Genomic DNA, 15,020 nt, shown 5'->3' on the forward strand with positions numbered 1-15,020 from the left:
ATGAACTTGTGCTTGCTTTCACATGGAATACTCAATGTAATTAAATTGAGTTAAATTTAATTTTGCTTATACATATTGCATATATCTTTTAGAGGGAGAATGTAAGACTTAAGGCTGGGAAGATTCTTATGGCCCTGATCCTGCAATAACATCTCCATGGGTGGGGCCTAGGGCCCATGCAGCTTCATTTGAAGTTGGTGGGGTGGGGTGGGGTGTGCAAGGGTCTCCTGTAAAGATCCAATTGTGACTGGGATCTAAGACTGTAAGAATTGTTCATTCCCTCTGGGACATCTGGCATTGCTAGGTGGACCTTTGGTCTGACCCAGCATGGCCGTTCTTATGTTCTAACTATCTACACCTCTAGTGAGGCACAATTTTTAAAATGTCAATGTGATTGACAGTAATGTTGCACAGGGTTATTACCGTAAAGTGCCTTTGGGGGTGAAAGTTGCTATGTAAATATTTTAAAATATGTGCAATTTGAAACCTGATGCTTTAGGGATTAAGCCAATCTCTAACTATTAGATCAGGATAAGACCTAACATGAGGGACAGATTATCCCACATTTGCCTAGAGCGGGGATGTTTTGTCTTCCTCTGAAGCATTTGGTACTGGCTACTGTCAGACAGGACACTGGACTAGAGGGTCTTGGATGTGATTCTGTCTGTGTTCCTAAATCTAATTTAAAATGTCACCTGGGATGAAAATCTGATTGATTTGTACTCTGTGGTATTCCTGTGGTACGTATCATGCTGGTATTGAAGCACCATATACTGCTATCACTTTTCTACTCTATGGCCAGAGATTGGCTGCTGTGTGTGTTAATAATTTATTCCTAGATGTATAAAAAAAGGGCCCGATGCTGTGCTGTTACACTGGTGTAAATGCTAACTCCCTCCATTTCCATGGAGTAACCCCGGCTTCACACTGGCATTTCTGAGATCAGCATTTGCTTCCAAGGGCTTTGTTGGTGCCAGAAAATTCAAGAGGCCGGGTGGGTGAGGTAATATTTTTTTATTGGTACGGCTCCTGCTGGCGAGAGGAGAGGAGCGCTGGAGCGACACGGAGCTCTTCTCCGGGAAGTGCAGACCCTTAGTGTCCCTGGCCCTGGAGACCCAGCCAAAGTGGGATGTGGTGCTGCAGTAGGGAGGGCACCAAGTCATAAAGGGTTAAGCGGGCTCCCTGCCCCCCTTCTCCCCTGGATGCAGCCCTCTGGTGTAGAGAGAGCATCAGAGGCCCCAGTCCACTCCCAGGGCCCAAGTGCCCTTCTGAACTCCATGGTACCAAGTGCCCCCCTTGGACGCCAATGGGAGCGGGAGGAGCAGGGACGCCTCGCTCCCTTCCCCCCCCCCCCCTTTTTTTTTTTGCGCAGGCGCAGTGGCGTGAGGAAGCAAGCCGTGCGGGAAACGAGTCATTCTAGCTCGGCGCGTGCGCAGTGGGGCCGGGAGGCTGGCGGCCCAGGGCGTTGGGAGCGAGCGAGCGCTCCCCCCTCCGTTCTCTTCCCCCCCCCCCCGCCCCACTCTGGGCCGGGAGTGCGCCTGCGCCGGGCTTGGCGGCCGTGTGTGAGGGAGCGGGGAGAGCGGAGCCGCCACAGAGCGCGAGAGAGCGCGAGGGGGGAGGGGGCGCCGCGCTGCCGCCGCCGCTGAGGGGAGCCAGGAGGGGAGCCGCAGCCCGCCGGCCCGGAGCAGGGGCCCCAAGGGATGGTGTCCGCCGCCGCCGCGAGGGGAGGCAGCTCCTGGCACTAGGGCACAGGCCGGGGCGCGGGGGGGCCGGCGCGGCGCAGCATGGTCCGGGAAACCAGGCACCTCTGGGTGGGCAACTTACCGGAGAACGTGCGCGAGGAGAAGATCATCGAGCACTTCAAGCGGTGAGTGACCGGGGGGGGGGCCGCTCTTGGGGGGGCAGGAGGGGCCCTGAATCCGGGGTGGGGAGCGCAAGGGGGTATCTCCGCCAGGCTCTGTGCGCGCTGCGCTCCCAGTGTATGTGCTGGGGGGAGATCTGCGTGTGGCTCCCCCCCTTCCTGCCCACGGAGCTGTTAAGGGAGGGGGCAGGGTCTGTGCATGCCCCCCTTCCCCCCCCCCCCAAAATAGCCCAAGCAGCTGGGAGAAAACAGGATCTTCTAGGGCTTCCCCTCACCCAGCCTGGAGCCAGCGGTGAAGGGATGGGAAAATCTGTCTCAGGGTATCATAGCAACTCCTGCGGAGACTCACCCCCATGGACTGTGTGTGGAAATCGCTCTGATCCCAGGCAAGAAGGTGTGTGTGTGTGGGGGGGTTGTGGGTGTCAGAGGAGTACAGAAATATCTGTACGCGTCCCTGCACCGCGGTGAAGATCTTTGTGGTCTCCTGTAAGATAAAATCCTGGAGGTTTATAATGCGGAAGGAGCTTCATGGAGAAATATTGGAGCCTCGCAGAGCCAAGGACTAGCAGGAGCAAAAACAGCCAAGGATGGAAAAGCCAGGTGAAAAGAGGGAATTCGCTATTTTCTACATGGATTGGATGTTTTGTGAGGTGCAATGTATTGGAAACAATTTTTAACCTCCGAGGCTGGTCATCTTCCTACTTGGTGCCATGATTTTAAAAATCCTTTCTCAGTGTTTAAATGAAAAGGGTTTTTGTTTTACATTTTTTTTCTTCATATCAACCCATTCCATTACTGAAGGTAGCTGGATGCCCTGCACTCAGGTGTGAGCAAGTGACTGTAACGGCGGTGCATCTTTGGTTAGATGCTTTTTAATGAAATTAACTAAGAGGTTTGTAAAGTGGATGGTGGGAACTTAAGTGCTTGGAAATACAAAGGTGAAATTGAAGATCATGGAAGTGTTTGAAGAAGCCAACTCCCAGTGGATCCTTTCACTAAGAAACAGTGTTCTGGAATTTATAATACTGGAGCGTGGACTGGTATTGTTTTAGAGAGACAAGGTGGGTGAGGTAATACCTTTTATTGGACCAACTTCGGTTGGTGAAAGAATCAAGCTTACACAGAGCTCTTCAGAGCTGGTGTTGTTTGTTACATTTATAAATTCTGTATTTATTCTCTCTCTCTCTCTCTATTCTGTAACCCCCATCACATAGGCCATAATGGAACAGTAGTTTGCATGATTTTATATTTTTCCTCACCTCTTCCATATTTTTCTCTTAAATGATCAAAGTTTAAAAAAAGGTTTGTGTTCATCTGTCTCTTTGTGGTATTTACGCAAATATTTTTTTTACCTGTTTTGAGAGATTACATTTAGTGGGTGGAAGAGTAAACAGCACTCTTTGGAAATGTGGTCATTATAAGGTGAACAAATTGCACTAGAACCTTGTTAAAAGTGTAAGGAAAAAAGTAGTAGTTCTAGGTGTGTATTATAAATAGCCAGGATTGGGTCTGCTCTCATGCTCCAAAAGGGTTCTTAGGCTTCTTTTTAATCTTTCTTACTACTGCTTAGTGTAGGAACATTATAGAGCGTCCTTAATAGTGAGTCACCATGGGAAAAATAGACTTGGTTACTAACACATGAGGAGCTTGGACAGGGAAATGGAAGAAGGAGCAGGAGAGCTGCCCTATGGCTTTTTTTAAGCCTGATTATTTTGGTTGTTGCTTGATCTAAGATATTAAATCTTCATCTTGGAAGCATACATGTCTGCATGTAAAGCAGGGTTTGTGAATAGTAAGTTCATTCATAACCACTTAAACTAGGCATAGTGTGTGTGTGTGTGTGTGTGCGCCTGCGCCCATTTGTAATCAGTCCCCCATTATTTTAAACTAGGAAGTGAATAAAGCAAGGGATTGTGATTTGAATAGGAATTAGGCAGGGTTATTTAGTAAGAAGCGTTAGCTGGGTTTTCCCCGCTTGCTACCTTAAAATCCTTGCATATGAAATATTTAATTTGTAGGCGAATGAGCAGATTTAATGCATATTGTTGGAGTGGATATATGTAAATGAAATGTGTTAGTATTTTGCTCTCAATCATCTTCCTCATAAGGGATGTCTGTCTTGTCATTGCACTGTTTTCAGTGGATGGGAAATTCACATGCATAAATGTGCAAACACGTGCATTGCAGCATTTGCTGATCGGTGACATGCTGCTAGCCTTGTCCCTTGGCAGCTCTGCCTATCTGAGAGAGGCATTTGCATGCTTTTTGGTGTGTCCCTTTTATAGTGCAGAGGCAGGGAAAGGGAAGGAGGAAACATTCAAAGGGATTTCTTTTCAAGTGGTGGATGGTGCAGTGGTCTGGCTTGTGTGAATGACTTTCTAAAATGGCGGCTAGGACTCAGTTTATGTGGGAAAGAGCAGAGCAGATCTCCTACTGCACAGAAGGAGGTGGGGAAACTGCAAAAGGAGGCAGCAGGAGCTGCGTAGCAAGAGGGTTCGCTAGGCTCCCTGATCATAACTGCATTTAGTTGCAAGACTTACTTTTATTTTCCTTTGCACATCTTAGACTGTCAAGAAATGAGTAGAGTTGTGTGTGTGTGTGTACAAGGATGTGATCTCTAAAGGAGTCCCTTCAGGTCTTTTTAGGCACCAACTAGGTGGTTTGGTAGAGGCTCATTCCTGATATATTCATACTTAGTGTTCAAATTTGGATTGTATGAGTAGTGTAAATTGTGTTAGGATGGGGCAGAAAATTAATCAAAATGGTTTAAAACTAGGTACTAGCATAATAATTACTCAGAGCAGGGAGGAAATACAGCCATATAGATCTGTTAACATTGTATGAAATTAAAGGAAACAACCCTTCTCTGCCTTTGGATCCCGATCATTAATTACATTGATAATATTAATCAGAAATTAATATTCCTGGGATTAAGTTTTACATACAGAACATTTACATTTCTCTTCAGGGTAGTGAGAGTCTGTATTAACCATAATTTTAGTTACGTAGGTGATCAGGGAATATATAAATACTTGGGTTACTCTAGAATATATACTCTAAAACTCTTAGTTCCGAGCACGATTGAATTTAAATAGCAAAGATGAGGAGTACTCAAATGAAATGGAAAATTTGGCATTCTGGTATTTTTCCTTTTTTCACGTGACATTTTTAAAGCAGGAAAAAGCTGCCATGGTACTGTTGCTTAGAGAGGGATCAAGAAAATGGCAGGATTTGAATTGTTAATTGCTTTTTTTTTGTTTTTACCTTTCTGAATTTTGATCAGTGGTTTTGGAAGGAAATGCAAGTTCGCTTAGCCGAAACCTTTCATTTCTGCACAGCCTGAGTCTTTTTTACAATTTAGATTTTTAGCTGTTTCTTAAAAACAAAAATCCCACTCCCAAACCATGCATTTATATATATGTGTACACACTCCAAATAAGTAAAAGAGGTGTGAAAATCTAAACATTTGGTCACTGATATAGGTATTTAATATTTTTATTTAATACATTGTTTTGAGCTGTGTTTAGCTCTCTAAATTACTAAATATTTGTTGCTTAAAATGGTTAAGTACATATCTGTTGAATGAAGTTTCAGTGAGCAGCGGGATCATCAAGGGTACTGTATGTGCACAATGGAGCAAGCCTTTCTTTGTATGTTGGTTAGTTGAGTGGGGGAAGGGCCAAGTTACCCAATAATTGTATTGCAGTCTTGTTTTATTGTGGCAGCAGCTTAGCTGTGCTGGACATATACATATGAAAGGCAGCTTGCCTGAGCTTGGATATGTAATGTATAAGGTTGGCTTCTTGGAAAGACCAGCTCTTTAGTTTGGAGCTCTTTTCAGATTTAGCTGATCTTGGCTAAATCAAGTTCCCACCCATCCCCCAGTCTGAGAACAGGAAAGAATATGCAAAGAAGCTGACCAAGCAGTATTACAAAGTTGTAGTTACAGAAGCAGAAAAGAGAATTTGTCAAAAATATAGCACTACAATAAATGCTTGCCAAGGAACAGCCAATGTCAGTTATATATATAACTTCAGTGTACCAATATTTATACTAATTTTTCCAGTTGATACCTGTAAAATATATTGCAATTTCGATATATAAGCATGTGTGCAAATTAAATCTTTGCGATTACAATCTTATGCTAAATATTTATTTTCAATACTGTACTGTAACTGAAATGGCTGGTTTTAAGAAGAAAATTGATACACCCTTTAAGACGCAGTAAATGTACTCCCGTGTGAGAGACTTTCATTTTTATTTATTGTAACTTAGCCAAATTTGCTCACTTTGTTTTGAAGTCTGTCTTCGTATTTTGGGAGGGTTGTTTATCTAGGCACAAATATAAGTGCTTTGTAGCAGCAGTTTCTTCCAATATTTTATCTATACTGTTCTTTTTAAATTCAGTTTTCTTTTGCATAAATTGAAGTGAGATTCTTTGGTGGTAAATGCTGGTTTTAAATTGGAGAATAGTGGAGTTGTCAAGAATTGTGACTGATGGTTGCCTTCTGTGCCTAGGGTATCTTTAAAAATCTTTTTTCAAATCATATTTCTGTCTTGCTGTTTTGAAGAGGTTGCTGATAAATTACCAGTTGTGAATTTTAAAAATATTTGGGTCAGCTTGTGTGTGCGCACATCGTATTTGTGTAGTTTTCATGTAGGTTTCAAAATATACAATTACTGACCGATTACATTTAGTTTTCCATTGTGTCTCAGACCTTTTCTTTAAACTCTTGCAAGGCTTTAAACTAGCACAGGAAATCAGGGAAGCTTGTTCTTAAAATAGTATATTTCATGCTATGATCTCTGATGCTGGAATTCAGTCTTCATTAAAACAGTAGTTAGCTGTGAGTGAAGGTGTTTCTTCATTGCAATAATTAAAATGAGCCCAGATTATTGCACTCTTGAATGGTAGAAAAAAGTCATTCACCATTACTGAAACAGATGCACAGCAGCTTGTGGAACAAGGAGACTAAATATAGTAACATTTGTCCATAGCACAAATGCTACTCTTCCATACTTTCCCCTTGTTTTTACCCTTTGGTTATCCAAAGACCTGTTGCTTTGCCTCAGCTATTTGCATTTTAAATGGAAAAGACCAGTGAGACCCGTTAAATCATTAGGAGTCATGTAATTTTGATATGCAGACTTTTATTGTGTGCGAAATATTAGCCTGTGTAGAGGGAAGATGTTCTCAGAGCCAATATTGTGAGTTTGAGAAACACAAATACTATTTTAAATTTCAGTTCTTAGGGTTACAGCTCAAAAAAGGCCTAATGCAAATATTTTACATAACTGTTAATGTTCTTCTAAGCCCGTTTTAGAAACCTTGTGTTCTTTGGCTTCAGGTTGTCTTCACTTCATTGTTGAGGGCAAGGTGGAAGTAATATGAATTGTTAAATAATAGATTCTACTTTGAAATATGGTTACTCTTTGAAGAGTCAGTCCGTAAAAGTGGCATTGTGGCAATTCCATGTTTGTTTTCATTTACTTCCATATCTCATTTTGCTCAGTTTACAAAAAAACAATTTTTTTTTAATGGCCAACAGTGCAAACTCATTCTAGCCTTGCAACATAAAGTCAAGCTGTGTGCTTTATGGCTTATGAGTCGCCACTGGTAAATAAAGATTATACAGTTGAAGTTGGTCGTCAATTCTGTGAATGGTGTAAGGGGCAGAATAGAATCCAGTGTGGTCTCCAATGACTGTATTGGCTCTGTACTGCTAACCAGAGCAAACTTTGCTTTGTCAGAAAGCCAGGCAGATATGATCTGGAGCGTGTACAGGGGTCAGAACTGTTGACTAAGAAATTACCATTTTTTTAACAGAAATGCTTTTCTGAACATAGCATTGGCAGACTTTGCCATTGATTTAAATGAGAACCGGCTTGGACAATAATAGTAATAGTTTTCCTAGTAAAACTCTCCAACCATGCAACCAAAGTACTATGTTCCCAGGTCTGCAAAACAAGTTTTGTTACTTATAATTAGCAATGGTTCTCTGGTACGTCAGTTCAAATGTAAACATAAAGATGACCTCACTAAATCAACTATATAGTCAGAATAAAACTGAACATTCCTGTCCAGGCTTAATATTTGGGGAGAATTTTTTTATAAAAAGGGGGTCATAGTGAATTCTGATTATGTTCTCTTATTTTGAATGAAATAACATAGAATTTTGTGGCTTGTTTTTAACTTCAAACAAGTAAAAGTGCTTTTGTATTTCATTAACAAATCCCCTCATCAACAGTGAAACTTGTGAGTAGTTTATGGCTGTACTTCCTTGTTGAAAGCAGCCATTAAGCACATTTTAAAATATGCTTCAGCACTTAATTTAAAGGTGGGCTTTCTTAAGGTGCAGGGAGGGAGGAATAAAGCTAAGGGTAGGATATGTTTTATTACAGTAGTGCCTAGAGTCTGGTCAATTTCAGGGCCCACTTTTGCTGAGCTCTGTACATATGCATAGTAAGACAGTCCCAAATCCAAAGAATTTAAAATCTAGATAGGGAAGATGGAGAAAAAGATGGGAGAGGAAGTAGTATTCCCATTTTTCAGGTGGGGAGCTGAAAGATTAAATGACTTGCCCAAGGTAATTCAGGAAACCTCTGGCATACAGGAATTGAACCCAGCTCTCATGAGTCTCAGTCCAGTGCCTTAAACCACAAGACTTACTTTTTCCCAAATAGGTTTCCCCATTGCTAAGGCTATGTCATCAGAACTTTTGTGGCTCAGAGGTGTGAATAAACAACCCCCGAAGGGACATAAGTAACACTGATGTAGGTGGTGGTGTGGATAGCGCTATGTCAGTGGGAGAGCTTCTCCCATCGACATGGCTTCTGCCGCTCACAGAGGTGATTTTATTATGCCGAGGAGAGAGTTGTCTCCCATCGGCATAGAGCATCTTTGCCAAACGTGCTGCAGCTCTGTATGTGCCTTAAGTGTTGAATGAAGCCTCATTTGAATATATCTATCCATGGGGCAGTCAGTGTTACTGGTCCCAGTGGAGTTTCTCCTGTTTCTTGATGATTTTGACTTAATCTCCTAAACTTGGTGTGCATCTGTTCCTAACTAAGCTTGATCCCCTGAAGGCCATGAGCACAGATTTCTAAATATCCTTTTAAGTTTCTGTGTTGGAGTTGCAAGTGGTTGTCTGCAACCACCCACTTCTTCCCCAAGACTTAGGCATTTCAATAGCTTATGATCCATGAATCTTCCAGCTGCTTCAGACTTTATTTCTCATATATAGGTGAGATGTTGCAGCTTGTTGAGACCAGACTTTGGTTTGGGAAACTCCTGTATATTTGTATTAGCAAGAAACTCATGAAAAACTGCAAAAAACACAAATCTTGACTGAGCTTCCATTAAGCATTTTTATATCATTAGCTGTCTAAGAAAGATGAAGTGGTGTCACTGGACTACAGTTTTCTGTAATCTGGTGAGCCTTTTTAATATCTTCAGTGAAGTATTTTCACAGATCCTTGTTACATTTGATTTGATTTAGCATAGCTTCTGTTATCACTGCAAGGGCTACTTCTAAGTTGTCATATTTTAGTATTTCTGTGGGTCCTTCCAGCTCCCTTTGATGTTATAAAGTAATCCCATGTTTCCATAATGTTTCCGTAACGGCTTTTCAGACAGATTGTGCTATTATTGATGCTTTATTGTGTAAGTTGCTTGGTTTATTCAAAAACTAAGCATCGTACACACCTCTTTTGGTGACATTTTTGAAGTAACTGTTTAGAACGGTGTTCTTCACTGCAAGGCCTGTGAGCCAGTGGCAGCTCCCATGGACCCTAAGTGTGGCTCCCTGTTGATCACCCTCTCCAGTGGCACAGTGAGGCTGCAGCTAAGGCAGGCTCCCTGCCTACCCTGGCCCCACGCCGCTCCTGGAAGTGGCCAGCATGCCCCTGTGGCAAGGGGGGAGCAGAGGTCTCTGTGCACTGCTCCTATCTGCAAACACTGCCCCCACAGCTCCCATTGGCTGGGAATGGGGAACTGTGGCCAATGGGAGTTGTGCGGGTGGTGCCTGCAGAGAGGGGCAGTGCTCAGAGCCATATGCCCACACAGATGCACGTTGGCCCCTTCCAGGAGTGGCGTGGGGCTGCCCAAAGTAGGTGCCGCCCCCTTCAATGGGCAGGTTCTGAATAGCTCTTCCAGCAGCCTCCCGGAGCCAGCCCCCCATATACCCTCTTGCACCCCAAGCCCTTGCCCCAGCACTGAGCCCCCTCCCAGAGCCTGCACCCCATAACCCCCTCCTGCATCTGAACACTCTGCCCTAGCCTGAAGTCCCCTCCTGCACCAAACTCCCTCCCAGAATTTGCCCCCGAAGCCCCAGCCCTGAGTCCCCTCCCAGAGCCAGCCCCCCATGCACCCTCCTGCACCCCAAGCAATATTACCAATAATGGTAATATTACCATATCAACCAACAGAGAACTCTGAATGCTCAACTGTCTGTGTCGACTATGTGTTCAACCGTCTGTGTTGGGTTGATGTGACTCTCACATTGAAGGTTTCTTTGCTGAAGTGGCCCCCTCTTCAAAAATAGTGAAGAGCACTTGGTTAGATCATATTAACTGCTAAATTTTGGTTCTGTTGGGATAATTGTTGGACTCTGATTCCATTTGGATCCTTTCTTAAAGATTTATTCTCGTGCTGATTTGTGGTTATGGAGATTTCATAATTTTGAGTGTCTTGGGAGATGCACAGATATTAAATCCATTCCTCAATTTACAGTAGTGGAATATTATTTACTTCAAAGTTTTAACGTTGCAGTGCAAACAGAATCCTGATGCCATGTCATTTTACATGCAGTGTAAACTCCTGTAAAGCTCTTTGGGCATGTGATCCTGTCATCCCAAGGTGCATCCATACAAGGGCCTTGGCTTCATTAATGGGGGAAAAAAAAAAGGGTGCTCTTACCTGGTCCACTAACAAGTAGTAAACACAAGGTAACATCCTAGTGAAGGTAAGGTAATTTGCAGTTGATGGATAATTTGCAGTGTTTACTTCATATGGTAGCTACAAACAGCTTTGTGTATGATTTTTACCTTGGGTTAGTTAACATATGTTGGCTAACATAACGTAAGAATGCACCTTGCTTCTTATTGAAGATGCACTGTTGAAATAGTGTTTTCTTACCATGTGTTAGTGAACGCATTCAGTTTGAAGTAAACACTCAAGGAGCAGTGACGGACAGTTACGTGGATGACTTAAACGTGCCAGGAGGGGGAAAAGGTAAGTCAGATTTAAGATTTTAGTAACCCAGAACTACATTAGATATGTTAGAGAAATAGGCATGTATGTCTCTCAGTGATAATGGATTACTCTGGATTCTTTACAATGTAATCTTACATTTTTGGATTGCATGTTGGTGATCAGTGACTTCCTGCACCATTGATTCTACCAGCAAAAGGAAGAATATAACCAAGAAGAGTGCTAGGTTGTCAGTAATATGGTATAAGGTAACCCATCTACTTAAACCACGTCAGAGAGCATGTAAGAGAGTTGGTCCATGAGTGAACATGGACATTTTTTTTAATATTGAAAACTCAACTAACATCTAATAGGGTACTGTGATCAGTATAATTTATGCTAGAGGAGTAGAGTATACGCTGGGAGTCCTACAGACTTTCAGCATTACAAGAGGCTGCTGAGGGTGTTGATCATATTTCATTTCCTAGAAACCTGTCTGTATCCTAAGAATGTGCAACTGTTTTCTCTAAGAAATAGAGAAGATGTGTGAGATAATTTCTTTTATTGGTCCAACTTGTTTTGATGAGAGAGACAAGCTTTCGCACTTACACTGACCACCTCTTCAGGTCTGGGAAACTTGCTCAGTGATATAGACACAAGTCAGTGTCATACAAGATGGAACAGATTGTTTAGCATAAGTGGCATCCATCAAGGGTTGAGATGATTATATATCCGTATAGCTGTAGCACCTTCATGTTTTCCCAGCAAACAAGGACTGGCCTCATTAAATCCACTTCCAAAGTAGAAATAATCAGTTTAAAAAGATTATTCCTTGGTGAATCCTTGAGGAAGTGGGGAAACGTCAGAATAAAGTTGTACAGATATTTCTGTCCCTTCTCCACTATCTTTCAGCACTGTAGTGAAGAGCAGATTGCTTGGTTCATGGAGGAGGAGTTTGGAACTGAGACTTTCAGAAGCTGCCTTGTGAAGCTGCTGCTGTGTTGGTTGAGTTTTGTTTTTGCTACCAAGTGCCCACTAGCAAAAGCTGTCTTGTTAGTTATTTAGTGCATTCTTCATTGGAGGGTGATTAATTGTGAGCTTTCATGGTGTTCTTAGATGACAATAATTGAAGAAAAAGGAAAATATTTAAACAGTGAACTAAGGAATAAATTGAAAATATAATTATTTAATCACTATAATCTGATTTGTTTAGCCACCTCTTCAGCATGCCAATTTAAAACTCTTGGGAAACGTGATCCTGAAGCTGGAAAATCAAACATTGTGCAACCAGTTAATGGCTTACATTCATAAGATCTTTGTGTTGTTCTGTTGGTCATTGTAAATGGTTAGCTTTAGACAAAGGTCACTGTTTTGTAAACTGGACTAACAAATAGCTTGCTTGTCATCTTTAAAACCTAGTGATTCTACTGGGATAATAGTGGAACTACAGAAGTGTTTCACCTCCCTGTTTGTTTGAAGTATTCTCAATATTCTGTTTATGGGTTTTCTTTAATATTGGGCTCCCCCAGTATGACTAAAACTTCATTAATGTTTTACAGTGATGTCTTAGGGTGGAGTGAGGGCTTTACTTAAAGTGCTAATTGTGTCATAGCTTCAATATTTTGATGGTTTTTATTCAATCTGCTGTACTCTATAATTGCAGCACATGTTATATAAAAACTTGTAATGAAGGAATAAAAATCTAAACTTTTTTAGAGAGGCCTGTCCATGTAACAAATAAAAACACAGTGGTCCTTAAAAACACAACACAACATTAAAGTCTTACTCCTAGATTTCAAGGTCAGAAAGGACCATCATGATGATGTAGTCAGATCTCCTGCACATTGCAGGTCACAGAACCTCACCCACCCACTCCAGTAATAGACCCATAACCTCTGGCTGAGTTACTGAAGTCCTCAAATAATGATTTAAAGACCTCAAGTTACAGAGAATCCACCATTTACTACTTTAAATCTGCAAGTGACCACCAAGGCTTCTGCCGATCTGTCCTGGAGGAAAATTCCTTCCCAACCCCAAATAGGTTGATCAGTTAGACCAGGGGTCTCAAACTCAAATGACAATGAGGGCCACATGAGGACTAGTACATTGGCCTGAGGGCCGCACCACTGACACCCCCCACCCTGCTGCCCCAGCCCTGCCCCCACTCCACCCCTTCCGTGAGGCCCCATCCCTGCTCCACCTCTTCCCACCCCTTCCCTGCCCCCATTCCAACCCCTTTCCTGAACTCCCCACCCAACTCTGCCCCCTCCCTGCCCCCAGGGGGTGCAGGAGGGGGCTCAGGGCAGGGCGTCAGGGTGCAGGAGGGGTGAGGCAAGGGGCTTAGGTCAGGGGGTCGGGGTGCAGCAGGGGGCTCAGGGCAGGGGGTTCGGCTGCAAGAGGGGTTCGGGGGGTGGGTCTGGACCAGCGCACACCAGGGGCAGGGCAGTCTCCCTCTCTGCCCTGCCCCACCCTGCCCTCTCTCCGGGAAGCGGCTGGGACCTGGGAGAGAGGGGCACGGGGGTCTGTGTGTTGCCCTGGCTGCTGCTCTGCCAATGGGAGCTTCGGGGGAGGTACCTGGAGGAGCAGCCAGGGCAACACACAGACCCCTATGCCCCCCTTCCCGCAGGTCTCAGCTGCTTCCCGGAGCGATGCAGGGGCGGGGCAGGCAGGCAGGGAGGGAGCCTGCCCTGCCCCTGGTGTGCAGAGGGCCGGAGCCGCTCTAGGTAAATGCTGGGGGGGGGGGGGCAAGGGGGTCGCGGGGAGCTGGCGGGCCACAGAAAATAACCACGTGCACGGGCCGCATGTTTGAGACCCCTGAGTTAGACCCTGAGTATGTCAGCAAGACCCAACAGCCAGACCATCTGGGAAAGAGTTCTGTAGTGTCCCTTCATCAGCCACTGTAGATATTTGCTTCTTTTTAAAGAATAAACTCCCATGTACCAAAGTATAAAGGACAACTGGTAACTAACCTGGTAACAGAATAAAATTGATAATATGAAGACTATGTATGAAGTAATCTGAAACATATTTCATAAAACAGAACTCTTGGAAATGCACTGTGTAAAATTATATTGTTGACATCTGCTATACTTTTCTCTGGCTCCTACATTAGCAAAGACCCAAGTCTTCAATGTCAACCTAAAGGTAGGTTGTGACCTGGCCCAAGCCGGGGAAGCTAATGATCCATCCAGTAGACCAAATCCTGGTCATGTGCCACCTAAGGCACGTTGTGCATACACTGAGAAGAGTGGGGAATCATGAAATATGTAGTGTGTTTGAATTGGAAAAGTTTCTTTATTCTCTTAAAAACTAGCTACAAAAGCTCACCACATAGGCAAGATGGTATTTGACTTGCATGTGATCTAAGAGCCTTCATCAACAATGTTAGCTTCTGTTTAAAGATACAGACTTTTGTGTTAAAGGCAAAGGAAACTATGCTTTTGTTCGCATTTTTTTTAAAAAGGAACAGTATGACAAAGACAACTTTGAAAAATATTTTAATTCTGTAAACTAATGCTAAAACTTTCTTAGTCTCATTTTTGATGTGATGTACTAAATGTGTGCCTAGTCACAAAGCATGAACTTCTAAATCTTATCAAAGTAATATTGGAACTGCTCAGCATAAACCATTTCAAAGCCAGAAGATTAAATAGTGGCAGAGCTGTTTTGGCAGAATAATAATTGATCTCCAGCATCATCTTATACTACACCAAGTGGGTTTACTTCCGTATACCCATAGCTGGAGACAGTACCAAATTGGTTGTAGGGACCTCTTGTCCATGAGTTACGGAGGATGATGGTAGGCATCATCAACTAAGAGCCTTCACATTATATTTGGTACATCTTTTTACTACCTAGGAGGGTACACTATAAGTATCTATTTAAGCAATTATATAGTTTAATATTTTCAGATTCTATCAATTTTTCATTTTTGGTATGTTAGAAAATGGTGAAGAATATATTGCTTAT

The 15,020-nt window shown here is 43.0% G+C and overlaps 1 protein-coding gene and 1 long non-coding RNA gene across 6 annotated transcripts in view; one reads left to right on the top strand and one right to left on the bottom strand.

The window, feature by feature from the left end:
- Positions 1 to 999: 999 nt before the first annotated feature.
- On the bottom strand, positions 1,000 to 2,176 carry LOC125624560 (uncharacterized). Its single transcript, XR_007353347.2, has 2 exons — positions 1,825 to 2,176; positions 1,000 to 1,137 (listed from the first exon to the last, which is right to left on the bottom strand). It is a non-coding gene; the product is annotated as an uncharacterized LOC125624560 (long non-coding RNA).
- SPEN (spen family transcriptional repressor) overlaps positions 1,628 to 15,020 on the top strand; it is a 101,321-nt gene continuing 87,928 nt past the window's right edge. For 4 of the 5 annotated variants that reach the window (XM_048825457.2, XM_048825461.2, XM_048825464.2 and 1 more), the window contains exon 1: positions 1,628 to 1,867. In XM_048825457.2, the coding sequence (XP_048681414.2) occupies positions 1,785 to 1,867 (83 nt within the window). In that variant the 5' untranslated portion in view covers positions 1,628 to 1,784. Of the gene's footprint in view, positions 1,868 to 2,362; positions 2,923 to 15,020 lie in introns of those variants that run through there. The other variant, XM_048825463.2, reaches the window with a different exon arrangement.

This window comes from Caretta caretta, chromosome 18 (assembly GCF_965140235.1).
Source record: "Caretta caretta isolate rCarCar2 chromosome 18, rCarCar1.hap1, whole genome shotgun sequence".
Taxonomy (NCBI): domain Eukaryota; kingdom Metazoa; phylum Chordata; order Testudines; family Cheloniidae; genus Caretta; species Caretta caretta.